Below are 23169 nucleotides of genomic sequence, written 5' to 3'. Positions count from 1 at the left end.
TTTTTTTTTTTGAGGCAGCAATGTCTGCAAAAATAAATCACATCACTATCTATGTAATTACAGGGTTGTATGAGACAGCTGAGAAGCGAAGCAACATACACCCCATTTGGACTTAGTTGGCTGCATAGGTAATTAATGTTAGGCTGCTCTTAGGCAGAGACAAAGTTTGGGACCTTTTTCATTCTCAGTTCCGTGCCCAGTGGTTGATCCACCTGAGAATGGGCTGGACGTATGCGGGGAGAGAGAACGCCATTCTCAGTTGTTCCACAGCCCAGGGAGCTGAGTTCCTTGGTGCAAACTGACACTGGAGGGGCTGAACAGGGCGGGAGAAGGATGGTAGTATCTCCTGCCAGGAATCACCACTTTGCTGTTAGGTGATAGGCTCCAATGCTGCCTTAGTACAGATGGTCACACACACTCCAAGCTCTGGCCGGGGGTAAAAAGTTTTTAGCAAAATGTCTGTTTTGCCTTCCTATCAATTGACTCTCCTTCAACCTTTTGAAAGGGGCTTCCCAGGTGACGCTAGTGGTAAAGAACCTCCCTGCCAGTGCAGGAGACATGAGACTCAGGTTCCATCTCTGGTTCAGGAAGACTCCCTGGAGGAGGGCATGGCAACCCACTCCAGCATTCTTTCTGGGAGAATGTCATGGACAGAGGAGCCTGGCGAGCTATCGTCCATAGAGTCACAAAGACTCAGATGTTACTTAGCACGCGCACACACCACCTTTTGAAACTTCATTAAGGTTCTTTCCATCTGTCATTTTTCTCTACTTTCCTTCAAAAAAAGAGAGAAAAGAAACAGCTCAATATGTCTTTTTAAAGAGTGTATTAAAATGATTGTTTTCTGGATGTGACTGAGGAGACCCTGGCACTCTGCAAAAACTGGGCTGGGAATCAGTCTTTTAGACCCACGAGATCCCGGACTTGAAGAGTTTGTGCACAGGCACAATAGCAGAGGGTTCAGTCAAGGGCTTCCAAGAAGGCATGCTCAGAAAGGCTCAGGGATCTGGTGTTTGGGTCTTGGAGGAAGAAGGAGGAATTGCAGTCTTACAGTTTTGGGGGAGATTATGACTGAAATAAGTCCAGTGCTTCAAGACACAAGCAGTTAAAGAGGTGCAGAGAGCACAAAATGAAAAGACTAAACTGCTGTGAGATAATCAGGACCTTTACATCTTCATAAATCAATGACGATGATTGTGGTGAAACCCTTATCTTCTTTTTGATGTTTTTCATTATCTTATTTTTGAAAATATGAAATCCTCATCTTTTAAGGTATCAGGAAACTTTGTCCTAATTAAAACATTTATTTTTAAGAAAGACAGTTTCAATGTTCTGCTGAGGGTTCAGCCACTTTCCCTGCTATAGTCATGACAACCATCTGCCCCCAAACTGATGGTATCTTTTGAACATTTACCTGTTCATATCACTCACAATCTCAGCTAAGCCTGATTCCCTCTCCTATCTAAAAAAAGAAAAAAGCCTAGTAATATAATCCAAATGATGACAATGAAAAGAATCTGGTATTTACATAAAGCTGTAGACCCAATGTTTTGAGATAACTGGTGAGTTATGTGGAAATGCCTATATGTGCTCTATTTACAGTCATTTCCATTTTAAGACAGCAATTTATCACATTTAATTTAAAATACACAACTATGTATGAAGAAGGCAAAACAGACCTTAAGCTTACAAGATTAAAAGGGTTATAAAGTTCCATTTGTTTGGAATTTCCAAGTAGCCTTTGAAGAAGGCTTCTTTAAGAAAAAAAAGAGAAGGGGAAAACATTTTAGTAATTTCAGTGATGAATGTCTGGGGATATTTGAATATAAAAGCAAACAAGCTAGAAATGTACCCTCTATTCCTGCTGGTACCCAAGTACTCAGTTCTGGGTAACTTACAAAAGCTTTGTAATCACATGACTGGAAGATGAGCTTTTCCGGGTGGTGTTGCCAGTACTGCACTGGAGTTGAGGCTGTGGCTTCGTTTGGAGGTCGCAAGGTAATGGAAGGTTCTCCCCAGTCTCCTGTCTGAAAATCACATTTATTCTAGAGGTAACATGAGTAATAGGCTAAGTTCATGCACTATAGCTGGCCTGAGTTCATCTTAAACCTGTGTGCCATAAAGGTGCAAATACATTTGAGTGTGTTATATGGTTATTATGGTTTTATATGTCCTACCATCCTGTTTCCCAAAGCTGAGTTAACTTTTGAGGTATGAAAGAAGTTGACTTACTCTATTTTTAGAATGACATCCTAAGCTAAGTACTCTTAAAATTAAACATGAAGATATTCATAAATGATTTACTAAGTCATAATTTTCTGTTCCAACAGAAAAGAACATATGATCTTTGAAAGACTTTTCTGTTTTTAAACTTGACTGTTTGAAATTTTTAGTTTGAAATGCATTCTCAATACACCGGTTTATAAATTTCAGTTCCTGATGAGGACATGTACCATGTACTTTGAAAAATTTTGTATCTCTGGAGAGAAAATATGGTAGGCGTGACACTAGACAAAATTTCAGAAGAAAATGTCCTAGTGGATGATACCTAGTTTCCCTCCTCCGAATTCATTTGTATCAATATAACGCCCCATGATTGTCTTGGATATACTCAAACTCCTCCCTCAGAAAACCTAAAGCATGACTGAAGAATAAATATTTAAATACCAGGGTTGGTCGTATGTGCATATGCATGTACTTGGGAGCCTGATCACAAGTACAAGCACAGTCCATGTGACGGTATATCACGTAGTACCTGAGCCCACTAAGACAGACTTTACACAGAAGGACATCCCATCATTTTAATGACCATTTTCCATGAGGTTAACCTCAACATGTTTTATTACTGTAATGGTTTAGTGTGAGCGCCTATAAAGTCAAATTTCTAACTGGCTTTAAAAAACAGAAGAATTCCAGAGCCCCTTAGGGAAAGCATAGGCCATTTCGTGAGGCAGAGAGCCTGAAATTTTCTCTTTGAGATCCGTCAATCCCAACCACAGGAAGAGAAAAATGAGCCTCATGTTATTTCCTTGGCTTCTCACTGGAGTATGTGACTGGTCAGAACCCTCGGCTCCTCTCTCTGAGCTATTCTGCTTGTTAGTTTTGTTCCAGTTGCTAATTTACTTGCACAGGGCTCGGTTCTCCCATCTTCCATCTGTTGATATCATTAAGACTTTATCTGGAATATTTACTTAAGCATTTTTAAGCAAAAATCCTTCATTTTATGACCCATCCCTGACTCATTCTTAAGTTTTCTCTTTGTTTAAATGGATTTTTATTTTGTAAAAACAGTGACTAGTTGCAATTAAGTTTTCCTCTGACTTGCTATTTTGATCTTTTCTTTTCCTTCTCTCCTAAATGTTTGGATCTTAATTTCAACTGACATGATTTGCTCTTAAAAAAACTAGTATAAAATTAAAAATGCAGAATATGTGAATTTCAATATTATTTCGAAGGTGAGTGTAATAACCTTTAAATGATAACAGTTAAAACTCTGGAAACATGCAACAGTGAGTTCTTAATTCAAAGTTCTCCCCACATCCAGCAAATCATCCTCTCATCTCCCCCATTAACTGACACCCCCAGTCTCCCCCTCCCTTGATAAAGCAACAACAACACAGCAAACAGGTGTTGTACACTTAAGTCACAGGTAACACTGTTAACGCAACAACAGAAGTTTGCACGCAACTTCGTGGAATGATACAAAGGGAGCTGGTTGACCTCAAGAGATCCTTGGATCCAGTGTCTGCTGACGTGACAATGCAAATCAAGCATCCAGTCTTCAGCGTTAGCCCTGTCATCGTTTAGCTGAGGTTCACCGTGGCCAAGCTCAACAGGCAGTTTTCAGAAAAGCCTGAACAGACATGGCAGGAGCTGGGGGTACCATGGGTTGCGGGTCAAGGGATGGGGGAGGGCTGGGGGTGGGAATGGGTGGGATGAAGCTGGGGTTATGGGGACATTTCAGGTGTTTGTACGTTAAGCATGCAAATCATATGCAAATTCATTCTCTAATTGCTGAATTAACTCAGGCACTTTTATAATTAAATTTCAATGTGAGTTCCACATACACTTAAAGCAGAATGCTGATCCAAATATTTACATCATCCACAGAAGTCAGAGCAGCCATTTTGGGGATAACAGCACATAACATCTCAGTCTGGAAACGACCTCGATCTCTTATTTCATAAGCATTTGAAGAATTTAGTGGTACGTCCATTTTATCTGCTTAGGCAGCGCCATCATCTGCTCTCCTGTGACTCCATTTTGTCCAGAAATCCCAAACCACCTGCTCCGAATCTGGAGTGCTCTGACACGCTTCCCCGACATGCAATGGGGGAAGATAATTATAGGGAAGAGAAACAGAATCCTTATTTTCTTTGTGGCCCAGAAACTATGCTCCAGACCAAATATTTTAAAAATTCCCTACAGGGACTGAATCTGCCTTTCTGGAAATAGAAACTGAATTTTGTCATACTGAGTGCTATTTCCAGAAATTCATTTTCAAACAGAGGAAAAAGTGTTCTTAAAATTGAATTTATAAGGAAATAATTTTCTTTTCTTCCTGGAAACTCATCAACTGATTATTATTTTTAACCTTAGATATAAGAGTATTTAGAAGACTCTGTTTGTAGGTGTTGATTTTTCTCTTTGGAATTAATTCAGTGGGAATGGATGGACTCATCATTACACTATTGTAAAGGGCAGATGTGGCCTGCCCTGGGGTGGGATTCAGCTTCATCTCCTTGAGGGACAGTAAAAACAAAAGAACTTAGAGAGCAAGGGTGCCCTCGGTCTCTGTCCTTTTGGAGGCAGGAATGAACTATGGAGGAAACAGGTCGAGTGGTGATAACATGGAGGAGCAGCAGAGAGAAAAAGCAAGGGAGGGGTTTGCCTCACATTTCAAATAGTTTCAATTGTGAAGCCCAGTATTAGGTCCTGTTAAACACAAAATTTATATCCAGATATTATCTGTATTTCTTCAGGTAAATTTAAAAAATTAATAATCTCTCAGTTAAAAATGCTTATTAAATATTAATTAAAAATCAAACAGACTTAAAAAGTCTTTTGTCTGAAATAACGGTTTATAATAAAGTCTTATCTTTAGCAAAACATGGGTTACTATGAGGCAATAATGTTTAATTAGAATAACAAAATAAAATTGCAAAAGTCTGTCATATTGTAAATTATTAGTGACTGGCAGTACTCTTTAAAAGGCTTAAGTAATTGCAGAAGAGAAATTACAGTGATTCCAGGCACTTTTACTAAATATCTTCAGGCTACTTCTTTATAGCTTAAAATACTTGGAGAAAAACCTTTCCTTTAGGTTCATGTATTAAATGATCTTAATAGTTCAAGAATTTGGTCATGGCTTAAAACCCTGTTTACTTGGCATTTATGTATGTATTTGTTCCTTTAGGACATAATTAAACAGAAGAAAATGTACATTATTAGCTATCCCTTCAAACTCAAATAAAACTTAATCTTCTAATACAAAAGAAAAACATAATTTGAGATTAAAGTTTTAAACAGAGAATTGATTCTGCTTAATAGGTATTTACCAACTGCCAACTAGAAATTCTTAGCCTGCTGAGTTTTAAGGATTATAATTGGGCCATACTCAATATAATGTAATTAAATTAAATGTCTCATACCCACCAGCTGAAAAGTATAAGCCACTAACTGAATTTAGTTATAACGCAGAAAAAAATTTGCAAAATTCCATGATAGATGTTTATTGGATGGTAGATTCCAAAATGCAGCTATTAATCTTTTCATTATTTCAAAAGGTGGTAAAACTGCATGGTTTTAGTTCATTTGCACCAGATATCTAATTCAAAAACAAGGCTCGATCCCCCAAAATGGAAACTGAAGATATCACATATTCTATGTGTTCTGAGAATACAAAGGGGAAACACTGTTTATATTCTTTCTTTCTTCTTAAGGAAAAGTTTTGTTAGGATGTCAGTAAATAATTAAAAGCTATGATTAGGATCTAGCTCTCTAACATGGACAGGGAAGTATGGTATTTTCCAAGCCTTATCTTATTCTTTAAAAAAATTTTTAAATGAGGACTTAATTGATTTTTTTAATAGAAGCTTTTAAATCTTTTCTATTAGGAACAACTCCCACCTACCTGCTTGTAAATTTAGATTGAATATTAACAAACATTGTTTTCTATTTCTTCAGATCACTTAATAAAAAACTAAAATGATTTTAAATGACAATTGTTATTTTCAGGTTTCACTTTCAATAATTCTAACAAATATTAGAGGTGGGCTACCCAAACATACATAAGTTATGTGATTACATTTACTTTCCCTTATCTCAACAGCTTTGAAGAAGGCACATATGTATACATATGTGTACATACATTGGGATGTGAATGTAAGGAAAGGCCTCCTACAAACAGTTCACACACACATGAAAGCAAGATGCTGGTGCAGTTCTTCTAAAACATCTTCAAGAATAAAGAATGCAGCTGGTTATCCTAAATTTGTTTCTTTTGATAAAAGAGCGGAGATGGCCACTTCTGAACGTGAAAAAGCACTGGTTAGAGAGCGTTAACGTGTTCAGGAGGAACTGCTGGGTCACGGGAGCAGCAGTACCAGGCAATGTATAGACTGGTCCCCAAGAGCCAGAAATCCCATGCACACAAGGAGGGGTATGCCTGACGTGGCACCCCAAAAGAGGCCCTCTGCATGCTGCCCCAAGAGCTCTGCAAAAGCTCTTTTGAGTGATTCTCAACCAAAAGTCTCAACCTCTCAGACAGCAGGCTGCCCAATGAGAAAAACTTAAGAGTGTGAAAATAGGATTGTATTTTAAAATATGAAATAGACAAAAAAAACCAAACATGAAAATGTTTACTTTCCAAACAAAAATGAATTTTTAAATGTATGCAAAGGTGAAATGTGAATATCTGAATATTAAGCAGCTCAGAGTAAAATAGGTCGTGATTTGCATGCATTCCAAAGATCAATTCAGTACTGTCAAGTGAAAAAAAAAAGAAAGGATTAGGCTGAGAACCACTTTGTAGCTGTAATGGTGCCTCTCTTGGCTACAGTCCTCTTGCATTTGCATAAAACTTATATAGAATATCATGCAAATCATACTCAAATATTTCTCACAAGTGAAGCGCATGAACCTTTGTGTTAGGCACAAAGAACTGAATAGCCCATGGACAAGGGAAGTACAAAATGGGGAAGACTAACACTGATATATACATGGGTATATATATATATCAATTTACCCTTTTCCTTTCTCCTGTGAAAGCAAGTGAACGCGGACACCTGGGATGAAAGCCAAACTCACACGGGACAGATTTTAACTGTAGACTTCCAAACCAAGTACGTTTCTCATTTCAGGACAATGTTTTGCACGTTAACTTAGTCACGAGGCACAGTGAATGAAGTATAATAAACAATAAAAAAAAAATCTCGGGAGTTGTTAGACATCACAAATTTTCTGCATTGCCAGGACATAGTCCCTATAGCTATTGACGACACTGCAACACACGACACAGCGCAAGTTCAGGAAGAGAAAATAACCATTTGTAACCTTACATTATGAACCTGATGGATGGCTGAGAAAGGAAATCCAGCGTTCTGATTCGTCCATATCTCACAGACAGACGACTGCTGATATAAACAGAAAACTATCTCATCTTGTCAATATTTAAAACACGGCAGCTACCAAGGTAGCATCAAGGAAGGGGAGGAGGAAAATAATAAAGAGCAAAGAATCACATTTCTTAAAAAAACAACAACAACACTCAAAAAATGCTTTAGGTTGCCCGAGGTTTAATAATTGACTGCCAAGTCATTCTTTTGCTTAAAAACATTTTGGGTTGGCTGGGAGAAAAAAAAAAGACCATTTATGCATTAGTTTTATGTCAAAGGAAATTACCAATCCACTCACATCTTGAAGAAAGCAAACTGTGTTTTTCCACTTGCCAAAGAGAATGGAAATACTTTCCCCCTTCACGTCATTCATTTCATAGGATAAATATTTTCATGAAGTTCAAGAAAGATAGGAAAAAAGTCTTTAACACAAGCCAAACATTTTTATTTTCTTATGGGCAAATGACCAGGAGCACACAATGCAATAAAACGACTTCCCTACTTTAGTCATTGCTCAGCTTGATAAACCTAGAAGATATTTTCCCCCTCCAGAGTTCTCAAGGGCAAACTCTGTGATTAACAAGGGGAGAAGTGTCCGTTTGCTGCCCAGCAATGGGAGCGTGTGGTGGTGGAGGGGGCGCCATGGAGGCGGAATGGGGGGTGGGTTGGGGTCTGGAAGCTCAGTTCTGTCACTCACCAGAAACTCTGGGTAACAGCATTTGCTTTTTTATGAGTCTAATGAGTCAGCTCCATGTTTTGGACTCTCCACCACACCACTAACAATCCAATAACCAACAGTTATTAAAAGGCAATAATGTTTGCTTAGAACCAAATGCCCAATGAACCAGCACCCTCCCAGGAGTTACAGCAGAAACCACCAGATAAACCAACGAGGCTCCTGGCCTGACCTTTACAGAGTTCTTTTCCTGAATTCCATCATCTAAAAGACGCTGTGAAATCGAATCACAGAAAATGGCAGAACGCCTAAGCTTATTCAGCCAAGCATGGTGAACATCCCCAGAATTCACAAGCAGAGCATACAAAGATCAGTGCAGAAAGGAGATAAGAACACAAGCACCGTATGGTTTAGAAACCCAGCAAGGAACCCTATCACCAGCAAGTGTGCAAGTGTGGAAACGAAAGCTTTCCTCTGGCTAAATGTTTCTCCCACCTCCACCCTACCAGAAACGTTCACCATAAATTTAACATCTCTCTCTCCAGTTCCAAACGCAGCTCCATACCCACCTACATCTTGCTCTCCATTCCTTCTGTCATCTGGATGGCTTGCTGGGGACAGACTGTCGGGTAACTGGCATTCTGTTAAGAAAGTAAGATACCTGGGGTCTGACCAAAAGGCACTTCCAACCACCTCTCACTTAAACGCAGCTCTGCTCTTCTCAGCATCTGCCCTAAACAGCATGCCATTTTCTCCACAGCGTTGGGGGCGGGGGCATCTACCCCTTCCTACTTTTCAAAAATTAAATCTCTAGCAAGTTAAGCATTGGGGTCATTAAACTCCCAGCCTCATCTCCAATAGCTGTCATCTGATTTAAATATATTAACTCCATGCTTCAGTAGGATTACCATCTTAACTGGCACCAAACATGCTTCGAGGAAACCCTTAAAGCACTGTCACCCACAGTTTTGAGCTAATTCTTTTACATACATTACATCTTCTCCAACATTCACAGAATTTTAGTGACAGAAGTAATCCAGGGATCACCTGTCATCTGACAGATGAAGACAATGACATCCAGAGAGGTTCAGTAGCTTGCTGAGGTCACATAGGAAAGTGTTACAACATGTCAGCAGGCTAGGAAGGAGTGCCAGCCCAGTAATGACTTCACCAGAAGGTGGAGGGGGCTATTCAGTTATATGAAGTCTGTTTACTAATCCTGAAAGAAAGACACATAAATGGAGTCAGTTTATGAAACAGTCTCAACTCCACAGGGGGTTCAGATACCTTAATGTTCTATTTTCCAATCATTACCCCCAGATGGGCCATACTCCACTATCATATATGAGTCAAACGTTGCCCTTCCTCATCACATACCTGATGGGGCAGTAGAGCCCACTTTGGAGCCCTCCTACCCCAAGCTCTGCCTCCTTCATGCACTTAGCTGGGGAGAAGGACACAGAAGGACAAGGGCCCCTTTCTTATCTGGCAGTGGCTGAATTCTCTCTGCTGGTTGTCTGCTTATCAGGGTAACACTAACTTGGTCTCTGACCCCTCCTGTAGGAGCTGCCCTGCCCTGGATTCTACTGTATCTGTGAAGGTTCTCTGGAGGGCTCTGCTGGGAAGGGCGTGGGGTCTGGATAGCACTGTTCCTGATACGAGAAATCTGGCTCTAGGGTGACTTTCTCCGACCCCTACTCAACCTTCCTAGCACACACGCACGCCCCTTGGGTGGGAGGCAGGGGAGCACATACAAGCCCAGCCTCTTCCTGAATGCCCACCCACACCACACACAAGTGCATCCGTGCCATGCAGAGCACGTGGCTCCACAACCACTCCGCTCTCTGCCAGGACACTTTCCTCCAGTTCTCTCTTCCTCAGTTCAGGCTGGTCTACACGTGTCTGCTCCCGGAAGTCCACTGACGGAGAGAAACGCCAGGTTCCCCCACTCTGGGTGAACGTTCCCCGTGGAACCCTTCTCCCCAGGCTTGTGTTGCCTGGGCATGTGCTCTCTCCCCTCCCCTGGGAAGGGAGGGAAAGCCTCAGCTCCTTCCACTGTGGCTCAGACAATCTTCTGACCCGCGCCCCCCGCCCTCCCAGCAGCAATCTTCTACCTCTATGGACAGGCAGCTGCTCTGCCGGACAGGACTCACCACCTGTTGGTCAACTCCGAGGAGGGAGTCAGGCTCCGTTACCAGCAGCTTTCCCTTTAGAAATACTTGCAATACTTAGAGCCTACAGGAAAGCTCCCCCTTAGCATCCTGTTACATGAATATATCTCCCAACAGTTACAGAAGTTACCAGAGAGTTAAGGAGGGAAGAGAGGGTCTTGTGCCATAAGTATTTTATTTTTTAAAAATCTGTGTAAGATTTCCTCAATGAAGAAATAAAACCTACCTCCAGTCATATACACTGAAGAGAGTTCCCACGTGGCATATATACCTTTTAAAGGAGTTACAATAACTGTTTTTCATGTAAAACCTATGTTCAAACTTAAAGTAAAGATGTTCTCATTTCTAATAATTATGTGCCTCAATGCAAGTGATAGAAAGTCAGATTTTAAAACCAGTTTAAAATAAAGGCAGTTAATAGTATGTTATGGAGGTTGTTTTTTTAAAAAGCTGATACATGTCAGCTATCACACTAACTTTGATGATTGTTGCTGCTGTTTAGTCATTGTGTCCAACTCTTTAGCAACCCTATGGATTGTAGCCTGCCAGACTCCTCTGTCCATGGGATTTTCCAGGCAAGAATACTGGAGTGGGTAGCCATTTCCTTCTCCAGGGGATCTTCCCGACTCAGGGATCAAACCCACGTCTCCTGTCCTGGCAGGATTCTTTACCACTGAGCCACCAGGGAAGCCAATTTTGATGACAGTAAAGACTTGATCAGGCTCCTAGAGTAGTAACTTAAGACGGATCAGCTGTAACTGGTGTCTTCATAACATGGAATGGCTCTTCCAGACACATGGTTATCAGACTGAGTGTTGGAATGAATTTTTTAAATGCAAAAGAGCTTCCCCTGCAGAATTTCATTATATTTGTTGTTGTTCAGTCGCCCAGTCGTGTCCGACTTTGCAACCCCACGGACTGCAGCATGCCAGGCCTCTCTGTCCCTCACCATCTCCCAAACTTTGCCCAAGTTCATATCCATTGCATTGGTGATGCCATCCAGCCATCTCATCCTCTGACTCCCTCTTCTCCTTCACTATATTTATGAAGATAACATTTCAGAGTACAACATGTATTGAAGTACTGAGTGTTCAAAAGCTTTGAGAAAGAAAATACTAGTGATAAAATTTCAGCTGGGGCCCAAATTCCTAGAGCAGAAGTGAGTTAAATCTAAGCTTTAATTAAACACTAGAATATCCTCATCTGAGAAGATTAATAATAGCACTCGGCCTACTTATTTCACCAGGTTGTTGTGCAGCTCATGCTAAGCTTCACGCAAAAGGGAACTTTTCCACAGCTAGGTTTCTAGGACCTGAAATACAGAAGCTGTCAAACGTATTGACTGAGTGAATGGAATCACAGAATGTGTTCAGTATTTCTTGGCAAATGATCAAGCACCATGGAAACATTAATTACTCTCCTCGTTATAATTTTTAGTCGATCTACTTTGTTGCTGCCACTTGGGCCCTCAGTAAACTACATCACTGCTAACACACTTCTGGCAAAATGCATCAGAGATTAACCTTGCAGACTTCTTGTTAGAGACGGTCTCCTCTTTTCCTGATAAAGGCTGAAAAAGAGCTGCTGACTTTGTTGAAAAGAGAGGAACATCTGTAATTAGCAGACCTATCTGCTAACGGGCTGCTTGTAGGAGCCTGGAAACAGTTCTGTAAAAGGATGGTAAACAGCCTTTGCAATTTCATATGCTTATTAATTTTCTCTCAGTTCCTTTTTCTCATACATCGCAAAAGCTAATTTAGTTGATCTGAATTTGAATTACCATGAAATCCAAATAAATGGGGGTTAATTAAAGGGATAGAAATCTTAGAACTGAGACATCAATAATTTAATATTTATTTCTTTGGTGATGAAGTCAGCACACTTTTGGAGGTGCATAATTTTATCTCAAGTTCAGACCTCTCTCCTGACTCTGCAAACGTTTTCTCAAATACAACACACATCCTGTTCTTGTCACCGTCACATGCCTCAGGTTACCATGAGTACAGTTCAGAAAATACAACGCATTTGCATTCAAATCTAATAACAAAGTAAAAAGAATATCATCTGTCTCCAAAGTCTTTTTCCCAAAGGTCGACTTCTTTTTTGCTCAATTGGTAGTAACCTGGTAATTTACAGTAAGTTCTCTCTCCTTCATTGTCTGTTTTTTGAACATTCATGGTAAGTACTGAAACATCTCCCATTAAAAGCAAATAAGCCCCTTCCCTTGACCCAATATTTTACCTGAGCTCCTGCTCAATTTCTGTTCTTTGAGAAGCAAAGGCCCTGAGAGCTATCTATATGATCTCTGCTTCCCCCTTCCTCTCCTCACGTGAGCCCACTCTACCGAAACCACCGTTCTTCATTTTGTCAAATCCAACTGTTTATCTTCCTTGACCATCTGACACTTGATCACTCCTCCCATTTCCTAGCTCCTCTGCTGGTTACTGTGATCTGATTGTCCTCTGACTCCTGGAGTATAAGTCCTTAATGCTTTACTTCTGGCTTTACTAGGTGGCCTCATTCTATCCCAATGCCCAAATTTATGTCTCCAGCCCAGACCTCTCCTCTGAACTCCAGAGGCAGACACCCAGCCTTCTTGACACCTCTCTTAATCTTGATGATTCATAAGCATCTTAACCTTAAATTAAATGCCCCAAACCAAGCTTCACATGACCTCTCCCCTCCTATAAGCTTTCGTACTTCACTAAATGGCAACCCTTTTCTTCCAGTTAGGGTCATCCTCTTGCTCACCTTTCACATTCAATCCAGCAACAAATCCTACTGAATTTACTTCTAAAATCTCACCGTCCTATCTCTACTTGGTCCAAGACACTACCTTTTTTCACTTGGATTCTTCCATTAGCTTCTACACTGGTCTCACTGCTCTCATCCTTGGCCCCGTTGTGCTGATGCTCAATACAACAGCCAAAACGATCCATTTAAAATGAAGGCTGGATCATGCTGCTCTGCTGCATTTAACTCAGAAGAAAATTCAGTCCTAATAATGGGCCTACAAGGAACTCCATCCTCTGTTACCCCTGCCCTGCCTCACCTCTCTCCCTCCTGTTCACAAGTTGTGGACAGCAAAGCGCACTCTTGTTCCAAAGCCTCTGCACTTGTTTCCCCTTCTCCAGATGCTGCATGACCAAATCCCTCACTCACCTTCTACTCCAGGGTTGCCTTCCCAGAGAAGCCTTCCCCAGCACCCAGCATATTATACCCAAATTGTCTATGCTTTCCATGCTACAAAGGGATTATTCTTTCAAATGCGAACTGAAAATGAGGGAAAAGGTTTAGAGCATAAGAACCTGTCTTCCTGGCACCCTGACATTCATTCAGAGACAATTACTTTTCATCTATGGGGTATAAGGCATGGGCCACAATGTGAGTAGGGGTCAGCCCTGCTTTCAATCAATGCTTACAGAATAGGCATTGCTATGGACATGATCCATTTTCTTTTGTCAGGACCTGTAGTCAACTGGGATTCAGAAGCTGATGGTAGGTCTTGGAAGGAGCAAGTCTGTGACAGCTCCACCCGCTCAGTAACACCAATTAGGCACTGAAAACCTTCCATGCGTCTGCTGATGCTGTATAGCTAGTTTAATAAAGAAACTTGTATGAATAGAGCCCTCTGGTCAGATTCTATCAGAGATGAAATTTTCTGCCTTGTTCTAGCCCTGAAAAAAAAAAGCTTTCCCTCTGTTTCTCTTATGTCTGTCATAATTCTTTCACACTTCAGGGTGTTCAGGAATGGACCAGAAAGAGTCCAACAAGAAATATGAAAGGTTCAGAGTGAAAGTTAAAAGAGTAATGAAGTCCGTCTCTTCTCTCAGATGACAGCGCTTCTAAAATAAAACAAAAACAAACTTGAAGAGAGAACAAAACAGCTTCAAAGGCAAAAGAAAAAAAAGCACCCTAACAAAGGGAGCCTTGGTCAGCAGCCAGAAAACTCAGCAGCTTCTTGAGTAGAGCCCAAAACGAGGTGAGACCTGTCAAAGGGTGGAGTCAGACAAATTCAGTTCAGCCAAGGAACCAGGCACCAAACACCTCGCGTGCATCTTTTCTTCAGCAGTGACGGCCCCTGCGGTCTCCTCTTCCGTGGGCACTCGCAGAAGCCTGCCTGGAAGTCAGAAACCAGAACCTTTTGTCTCTCCTGAGTTACCCAGAAGCCACAGGCCAGCGTCTTACTTATTCTGTCCCACCATCGTAGATGGAGCCACTCTCTTCCTCTCCTCTCAGCTGAGTTTTGTGATGTGTACACGCCCCTGTAACAACTATATGGGATTCTTTCTTTTCAACTATGCTGGGAACATCTCAAGTTCAGGCTTTCTTACCACTGACTCTTTTTGTAAAAGGTTTCAAGTCAACTATTTTATTTGCAGGGAATACTGGACTAAAAAAAAATCCCGCTCCCTGTCATTTCTTCCCTTTCTTAAAGAGCAGTCTTCTCACACCTTCATGAACATGACCTTGTCCCTGTATCAGGGACATTCTGGGACAGATCAGTAATCACCTGCTGGAAGTGAAAAACCAGGCCAACAGCAATTTTTCCATGTGTGACCCATTATTGCTGGCATCAGAATGAATCAATCTAGCAAAAGTGGAAGTAAACACCACATTTGGTCTCATCATTAGTACACTGACATGATATGAAGTCTGATAGTACTTGCTGCCTGCAAAGTTACAGCTTCCTCTCCCACTTCCCCTCTCTCTCCTTCTATTCCCTCTCTTCTGCTCCCCCTTCCCCGCTTTCTTCCCTCTTTCCCTTTAAATTCTGATTCTGGTGCTGACAGCACATAAAGTAAGCTCTCGGCTGCCAAAACAGAAGAGAACTAAAGCTATGCGACCTGTTATTCATTTGCAGAGATAATACATAACCTGCATTCCCTAATATGACAGTTGTAGCCCTAAATGACATTATAGAATTATTTATGAAATTTATGAAATCTCTTCACAAGAAAAAAAGACAGAGCAGAGGAACAAAAGTGGAACACTGTTTATACAATTCAGATCTTACTGTACAGCGCCCCAGGTTCCCTGGATGTTGCACGAAATTTAAGTCAATTGGGATCATGCTGTTTCTTGCAATATGGACTATTTCACTTGTTCTACCTCCAAGTCTGGCTACACCTGACACAAACATTTTTCAGGGCCATCAGCAGAAATATTAATCACTCATTCAGAACAGCAGCAGTCAGCTTTTTATCATAACATGAACTGCTGCAAATAAATTCGATTTTGCAAAGTAATAATTGTTCTTTGCCAGTAGCATCACTTTAAAATATAAATCATGCTCCTTTCTTGTAAATCGAGGATGTCATTTTTAAGAATTTGAACCCATTTACAAACTGTATCTCAACACCACTTTCTGCCTCTAGTAAAAAAGAGGTGTTGGAGGTACTTCCCTGGCAGGCCAGCACTTAAGACTCTGAGCTTCCACTGCAGGGGGAGCGGGTTTGATCCCTGGTTGGGGAAGTAAGATTGCATTTGCTGCATGCTGCAGCCAAGGAGTTAAAAAAAGGGGGTATTGGACAAAGCCATTCATTCAATGATACTTATTAAGACCCCACTATTTCCTCGTTTTATCCTTGTGGAATATATGGGAAAACAAGGTCTGTTTGAATGATCGTCTTGAATGATGCCAACCTAAGAGGTCTCTGATGGAGGGCTACACAGGTATTTCCTCAGGTCTGCCTTGTTCAACACTGAAGTCAACACACTAGAGGAGTTACTTGATAGGTACATTTTTTTGAGGTGTGCTTTTAAAATCAGCGCATTACATAGTTGGGAAGGATCAGTGACATGTTGAGCATTGACCAAGTTCTAAAAAGGCACTGATAGAATAGGATTCATTACTTGATAAAACTGTTAGACCTGCAAAAGAATAATGTAAATGTAAGATCCTGCAGTAAGGTTAAACACACATACACACATACACATACAGCACTGTTGAGGCCTGAGAAGGGAGGCATGGCTCATGGCCACTGAAAAACACTAAAACATTTTCATAGAAAAGTTCCACAAGAATTAATAGTATCTCAGTGTTAAGCATGAACACCAACAAAGCCAACATGGCCAGAGCTGGGAATCAGAATGCTGTGTAGCTCACGTCCCACTTATCAGAGAGATATTGGCAAGAGCTGAAAGTGGTTAATATAGCAAAGGAAAGACATCACAGAGTCTTTAGTCTTCACTATTCTCAGCAAGAGGGAGCAGATTTACTCTTTGTTTTCAGAAGATAGCATTAACTGACTACGTGGGAATTTTAAGGGGGCTAATTCCAACATGCTATAAGGCAAAAGTCCTATTAATTAGAACTTATTCAGTGATGATGGGGCTGGCTGCCTCACAAAGAGGCCGCCTTACAGAAACAAGTAGAGATATAAACTTGCGGCTGTTTACTAAGGATGTGTTGGAGGGGTGCTGCATCAAGACACTGGACTGGATACATTTTCTGGCCCCTTCTCACCCTAAAGTTCTCCGGTTTTCTTTAACAGGAGCACAGAAGAAACTTCTAGCCATAAATGTATATAGAGAATGCAAGTTACTGTAAATTCTTGTGAGGCTGCATTCAAGCCTCAGAGTAGAGATCCATACAGAAAGGTGGAGATCATATAATTTTGCAATTGACTTCATGAAGCTACTCTTTACTCCCCTTGATTTGTAAAGAATGAAAAGTTGGCTATCAAGAGCAAAGGATTCTCTTCAAATACAATGTCCACACCACCCTAGAGATTCAAGCCTCTACTACACGTGCTTTTACATAAAGTATTAAATATTACTCGCAGAATATGTCAAAGGTCTCAAAACATTGTACTGGAGCCTCTTGGGGTTCTAGAGTTTTTTTAGAATGTGTCATGTCTGCTGTGTGGAGAAGGAAATGGCAACCCACTCCAGTATTCTTGCCTGGAGAATCCTGTGGACAGAGGAGCCTGGTGGGCTGCTGTCCATGGGGTCGCACAGAATCAGACACGACTGAAGTGACTTATCATGCACTCATGCATTGGAGAAGGAAATAGCAACCCACTCCAGTATTCTTGCCTGGAGAATCCCAGGGACAGAGGAGCCTGGTAGGCTGCCGTCTATGGGGTCACACAGAGTCGGACACAACTGAAGCAATTTAGCAGCAGCAGCATTTCTGCTGTGTAGATACAACCCAGGGGATCATCATCACAGTGGTTAAAGCACAGGCTCTGAAGCTAGACAGCTTGGGTTCGAGTACTGACTCTGCTTCTTACGATCTTTGTGGTCTTGGGCCAACAACATAAACCCTCTGTGCCTTGGCTTCCTCATTATAAAGCTGTACTAATCAGTGCTGGCTCTTAGAGCTGGTAGGCAGTTCACCGTCCTCATCCTGGCTCTGAGGATTCAGGTTATATATACTTATAGCTGATTCACGTTGTTGTATGGCAGAAACCAACACAACACTGTAAAAGCAATTATCCTCTAATTAAAAATAAATCTTAAAAATTGGTGGCTTTTGCAGTGCCTAAAAACCTTGTGTAATCTGATAAGTATGGGATGCTTATTATAGGGAATTAAAAAATAAGGAAGAGTCGGGTATCACCTCTACATAGCCCACATAGACTCTGCTATAAGAGAAATAAAATAAAATGTTTTAACATATAAGGGCATATTTTAATACATGTTAACTCATAAAGTATTTAAGTATGGAATCATCCACAAATCCTCTCCAAAGAGCTTCAATACTAACTAGGTTATAATACAGATAGGAAGTTCTTGTACAGTGCTTGTAGTCCTAAGAACTATTGTTTCCATATCAGTGGAGAGGTAATGGTTTGGGGTTTACCAGCTGGAAAATAGAAATACTTTTGTAAAACACAGCTAAATATTGTGAGCTTTATTTTAGAATGCATTTATTCCCAGTCGCAGTTGAAAAAGCACAGAAAAGAAGGAAGGTAAAGCTATCTCAAAATAATAATAATTTCCCAAACCACCCAAACGTAGAGCTGTATAGTTTGTTAAATACTTGACAACTATTACTTTACTTGTGTCTCACAACAGTGATGGGAGGGGGCAATGATCTTACTTTAAGAAGAGAAAACCAAGGCCCTGAGTAGCTGAGAGGCTTGTTCAGTTACAGAGGTATTAGATATTAGACATAGGGTTTTTAGCCCTGATCTCTTTACTTCAAATATGTTATTTCTAAAAAAGCTCCTCAAATTAAGTACACAAAAATGAAAGTAATACTCACGTACTGTTGCTGCTCAGTCGCTCAGTTGTATCTGACTCTGCAACCCCATGGACTGTAGCAGGTCAGGCATGTATTAGTAATATAATAATTTTCCATCAAACATTTTCAGAATTTGGAAGTCAGAGTGGGCTTACTGGAGTGCTCACCACTGCTATCTCTATTGGCCCAGAAACCACTGTCACTTCTGGTCATAACAGCCTGTCAACGGGAGGAGCCTCCCTTCTCACCCCTCAGTTCCTGTGGTCCAGGCGGAGCTAAAGCCATCTCTAGGCATGTGACCTAGGATTGGCTAATCATATCTCACACATACCACCACACACACACACACACACACACACTCCTGTGTGGTTAGCTCAGGGCAGATAAATGATCCAAACCAGATCCAGGTTGATCTGAACCAATGGGACTCAATCCTGGGTCTTTCTGGGGGAACTCTTGGTTAGATAAGCCCTCTTTCTTACAGGTTTTCGAGTGTAACAGGAATTGGACTTGAAACTCCCCTCATGCAGAAAAAGCCTGTTTGAGAAAAGAGCCAACCCAGAGGACAACAAAGCTGAGACATGAGGAGTCCAGGACCAAGACATCAAATGAGCACCTGAACCCAGGCTACCGGGACTTTGTAGTAAAAATGACCCAAATATGTGCCCTTTTATGCTTGAGTTGGATTTCTGTTACTTGCATGCACTCAGTAGAGTCTCTGCTGATTTATTACTTTACTCATACATGAACGGAAGTTACTGAGACAGGATTGCTCAATAAGCCCTATTTCCCCTGGACATTAAAAACCTCTTTATTTTCCTTGATACTGGAAAAAGAAAAGGAAGGAGGAGGAGAAGAATAAGAGAATTCTCATACCACTTGAAAATGTATCAAGGTCAGATTATAACAGCCAACGTTGACCTGCGGACCCAAGAACTGGACTGAATCTAATGAGAAACATTCCGAAAATTTAACAAGTGGAGAAAAATAGCCTGGTGTGCCTCTTTGTGAACAAGCTAAGCCTAAGGCTTAGCCAGCCTAAGGCTCCACTAAATGTCACAAGATCAATTCCACTAAAATAGGGTTTTTCATATATTGTCAGATTTCTTACTTATTCAGTTGAAAACAGGACCTTTTCTATTTATGTCTTTTTAAAAATCTGTGGCTTGGTTTTCATTGGAAACATTCTTCTTGGTTAAGTACCAGCACAGAAGGAGAGGTGGTGGCATCACAAAGGGACTGGAGGTGTTTAGGTCTGATGGCATCAATCAGAACAAACTCCTGGTTGTCTAATTTGCTTCACTGATGAAATGGACAGAGAATGAAACAATCAAGAATTGTAAGAGGAGTATCAAAGCCTGAAGGGGAATCCATCTGAGTGATTCTCCAAGTTCTTCTCATTATTTTTTTGACTGTGGTACAGGATAGACAGTAACATTTCAATGTTGCCTGTAAGATGCTAAACATATTGGAATTTCCAGCACCAAAACTGTCATGGGGAGAGCAGCATATATGTTGAGAAGAGGCAATTAACCATCCACAATAATAAACTAGGTATGCAACACATCAGGTTTAAGTTCCAGGTATGAAAGCACTATTTTCCACTTTTGGTTGGCATGATGCCTTTGGGAATAGATGGCTGATGGTCCAGAGTTTCTGGCTTGAAATGGGGCACAGATCATCAACATCCCAAGTTATCACTGAAGCTGGGTGTTAGCTTGTCTTCCCAACAAGCTGTCATACTGGGAGCTCCTGATGAAAGAGCTTACAGAGTTTATTCTTAACCTTCTTTTTTGAGTTATACATTATCTGTCTGTGCTGAAGTATTAGGAGTTGTTCTTTCAGTTCAGTTCAGTCGCTCAGTCGTGTCCGACTCTTTGCGACCCCATGAATCGCAGCACACCAGGCCTCCCTGTCCATCACCAACTCCCGGAGTTCACTCAGACTCACGTCTATCGAGTCAGTGATGCCATCCAGCCATCTCATCCTCTGTCGTCCCCTTCTCCTCCTGCCCCCAATCCCTCCCAGCATCAGAGTCTTTTCCAATGAGTCAACTCTTCGCATGAGGTGGCCAAAATACTGGAGTTTCAGCTTTAGCATCATTCCTTCCAAAGAAATCCCAGGGCTGATCTCCTTCAGAATGGACTGGTTGGATCTCCTTGCAGTCCAAGGGACTCTCAAGAGTCTTCTCCAACACCACAGTTAGGGTTAGTCATGGACATGCTGAGTTTTTCTGAGTAGTAGTGAAGTGATAAAAATCTAAATTAAAAATTAGCCACTAACTTATGGACATTTGAAAAAATCTAATGTAACTCAATAATAAAACTTGTTTCATGGGGGGTGGGAAATCACTTTGTAAAATGCTGTTCTTTTCAAAACAGTTGCACCATTTTCTGAAGGCTAATTCTATAAATTCCATCACACAAGAGCAGTGGGTAGAACCTAGGAAGACCAGGCTTTTTCTCCCAGGGAAAGTAGAGAAGAATAAATTACTATCTTCGTGCCCAGAGGCTGGCTCAGTGTTTACTTCATGGATTTTTGGGATATCTATGCTTCTCTAGTTAACAATTTTGTGTACTTAGTTGTTTCAAGTTGTAAGATTCATTTAAGGAAAAAACAATCCTTTCTTTCTTGCTTAATGTTTTCTCTTACCATGTTATAATAATAACGTGTTATTACTGTAAGATATCCTTTGCTTCATACTTTTGTACCCTTAATTTGCAGAGAATTCTTCCAACTCTCCTCTGCTTTCACTCACTTTGTGATCATCTCACAGATCCCTTTTCCATCAGAGATACTCCGTGGCAGCCTTCATATTTATACAATTAACATAATAAGGAGGAAAGTTCCAATTTCGTTCTCAATATGTATTCTAAGCCTGTATAATACTGGAACAAAGGGGTGGTCTTTATAGACTGTTACCACTCTCTAACCACTTACCTAATGCTTTTGTTATTAACTGGTCCTACTATGAACCAGGGACCTTTGAATTAGGGACTGATAGAGGATATAATCTGAACCGACAGTCATACATCTATCTATATGTACACAATAATGATTCATAGTTTGGAATATACTTTCACAAAAATTATCTGATTCACACAAACCTGTGAGGCAGTCTTTATCTATGTTTTAAAGACAGGGAAACTAAAGTTAGAGAAATCACATGTCTTGATGCAGATCACAGAGTCAGAAAGAAAGCAAATCAAAACTCCAACTGAAGAAGCTGCTAAGGAAGCAGCATCCAGGCACTGGAGAGACCCCCACAGGCAAGAACTTCTCTCTCGGAGCAATAAACTCCACACCTACATACAAAGCTTTTGACAAACATGGGAGGAAGGCAGAGCTCTCCCAAGATGTTCAGGGAGGAGTTCCCACAAGAGGATCAACAAATAAGCACTGCAGAAACTCAAAAATGGATTAAAAACCTAAATGTAAGAGCAGATACTGTAAAACTCCTAAAGGAAAACATAAGCAGAACACTGACATAAATCACAGCAATCTTTTTAGATCTACCTCCTAGAGGAATGAAAATAAAAACAAAAATAAACAAATGGGACCTAATTAAACTTAAAAGCTTTTGCACAGCAAAGAAAATCATAAACAAAGTGAAAAGATAACCTATAGAATGGAAGAAAATATTGCAGAAGATGCAACAAGGGATTAATTTCCAAAATACACTAACAGCTCAATATCAAAAAAACAAACAATTCAATAAAAAAATAAGCAGAAGACTTAAATAGACATTTCTCCAAAGAAGACATACAGGTGGCCAATGGGCACATGAAAAAGTGTTCAACGTTGCTAATTATTAGAGAAATGAAAATCAAAACCACAATGAGGTATTATTTCATTCTAGTCAGAATGGCCATCATCAAAAAGTCTATAAATAATAAATGCTGGAGAGGATCTGGAGAAAAAGGAACCCTCCTATGTTGGTGGGAATGTAAATTGGTACTGCCATTATGGAGAACAGTAAGGAGGTTCCTTAAAAAAATAAAAACAGAGATACAATGTAATCCTGCAATCCTAAGGACCTACTGTATAGCACAGGGAACACTACTCAATACTCTGTAATGGTTTATATGGGAAAAGAATCTAAAAAAGAATGGATATATGTGTGTGTGTGTGTATATATATATATATATATAACTGATTCACTTTGCTGTATACCTGAAACTTACACATCATTGTAAATCAACTATATACCAAAATACCTGCACCTTATGTTCTCAGCAGCCCTATTTACAATAGTCAAGACATGAGAGCAACCTAAATGTCCATCAACAGGACACTTGATGGATATGGAATGGATATTACCATATATTCTTTATCATTCACACAATAGAATATTACTCAGCCACAGACAGAATTAAATAATACCATATGCAGCAACATGGGCGGACCTAAAGATTATCCTACCAAGCAAAACAAGCCAAAGACAAATATCATATGCTGTCACTTATATGTGAAATCTAAAGATAACAATGAACTTACTACAAAACAGAAACA

General features: G+C 40.5%; 1 protein-coding gene across 16 annotated transcripts in view; it reads right to left on the bottom strand.

Moving 5' to 3' along the window:
• The window catches only part of ANKS1B (ankyrin repeat and sterile alpha motif domain containing 1B), a 1156394-nt gene that overhangs the window by 66141 nt on the left and 1067084 nt on the right, over nt 1-23169 (bottom strand). For 7 of the 16 annotated variants that reach the window (XM_070370295.1, XM_070370296.1, XM_070370297.1 and 4 more), the window contains one exon: nt 1899-2027. In XM_070370295.1, the coding sequence (XP_070226396.1) occupies nt 1899-2027 (129 nt within the window). Of the gene's footprint in view, nt 1-1898; nt 2028-7559; nt 7635-23169 lie in introns of all 16 variants that reach the window. The other 9 variants (XM_070370293.1, XM_070370303.1, XM_070370307.1 and 6 more) reach the window with 2 other exon arrangements.

Source organism: Bos mutus, chromosome 5, assembly GCF_027580195.1.
Source record: "Bos mutus isolate GX-2022 chromosome 5, NWIPB_WYAK_1.1, whole genome shotgun sequence".
NCBI lineage: Eukaryota > Metazoa > Chordata > Mammalia > Artiodactyla > Bovidae > Bos > Bos mutus.
The sequence above is the reverse complement of the archived record's forward strand: the minus strand, read 5'-3'. Positions and strand labels throughout refer to the sequence as shown.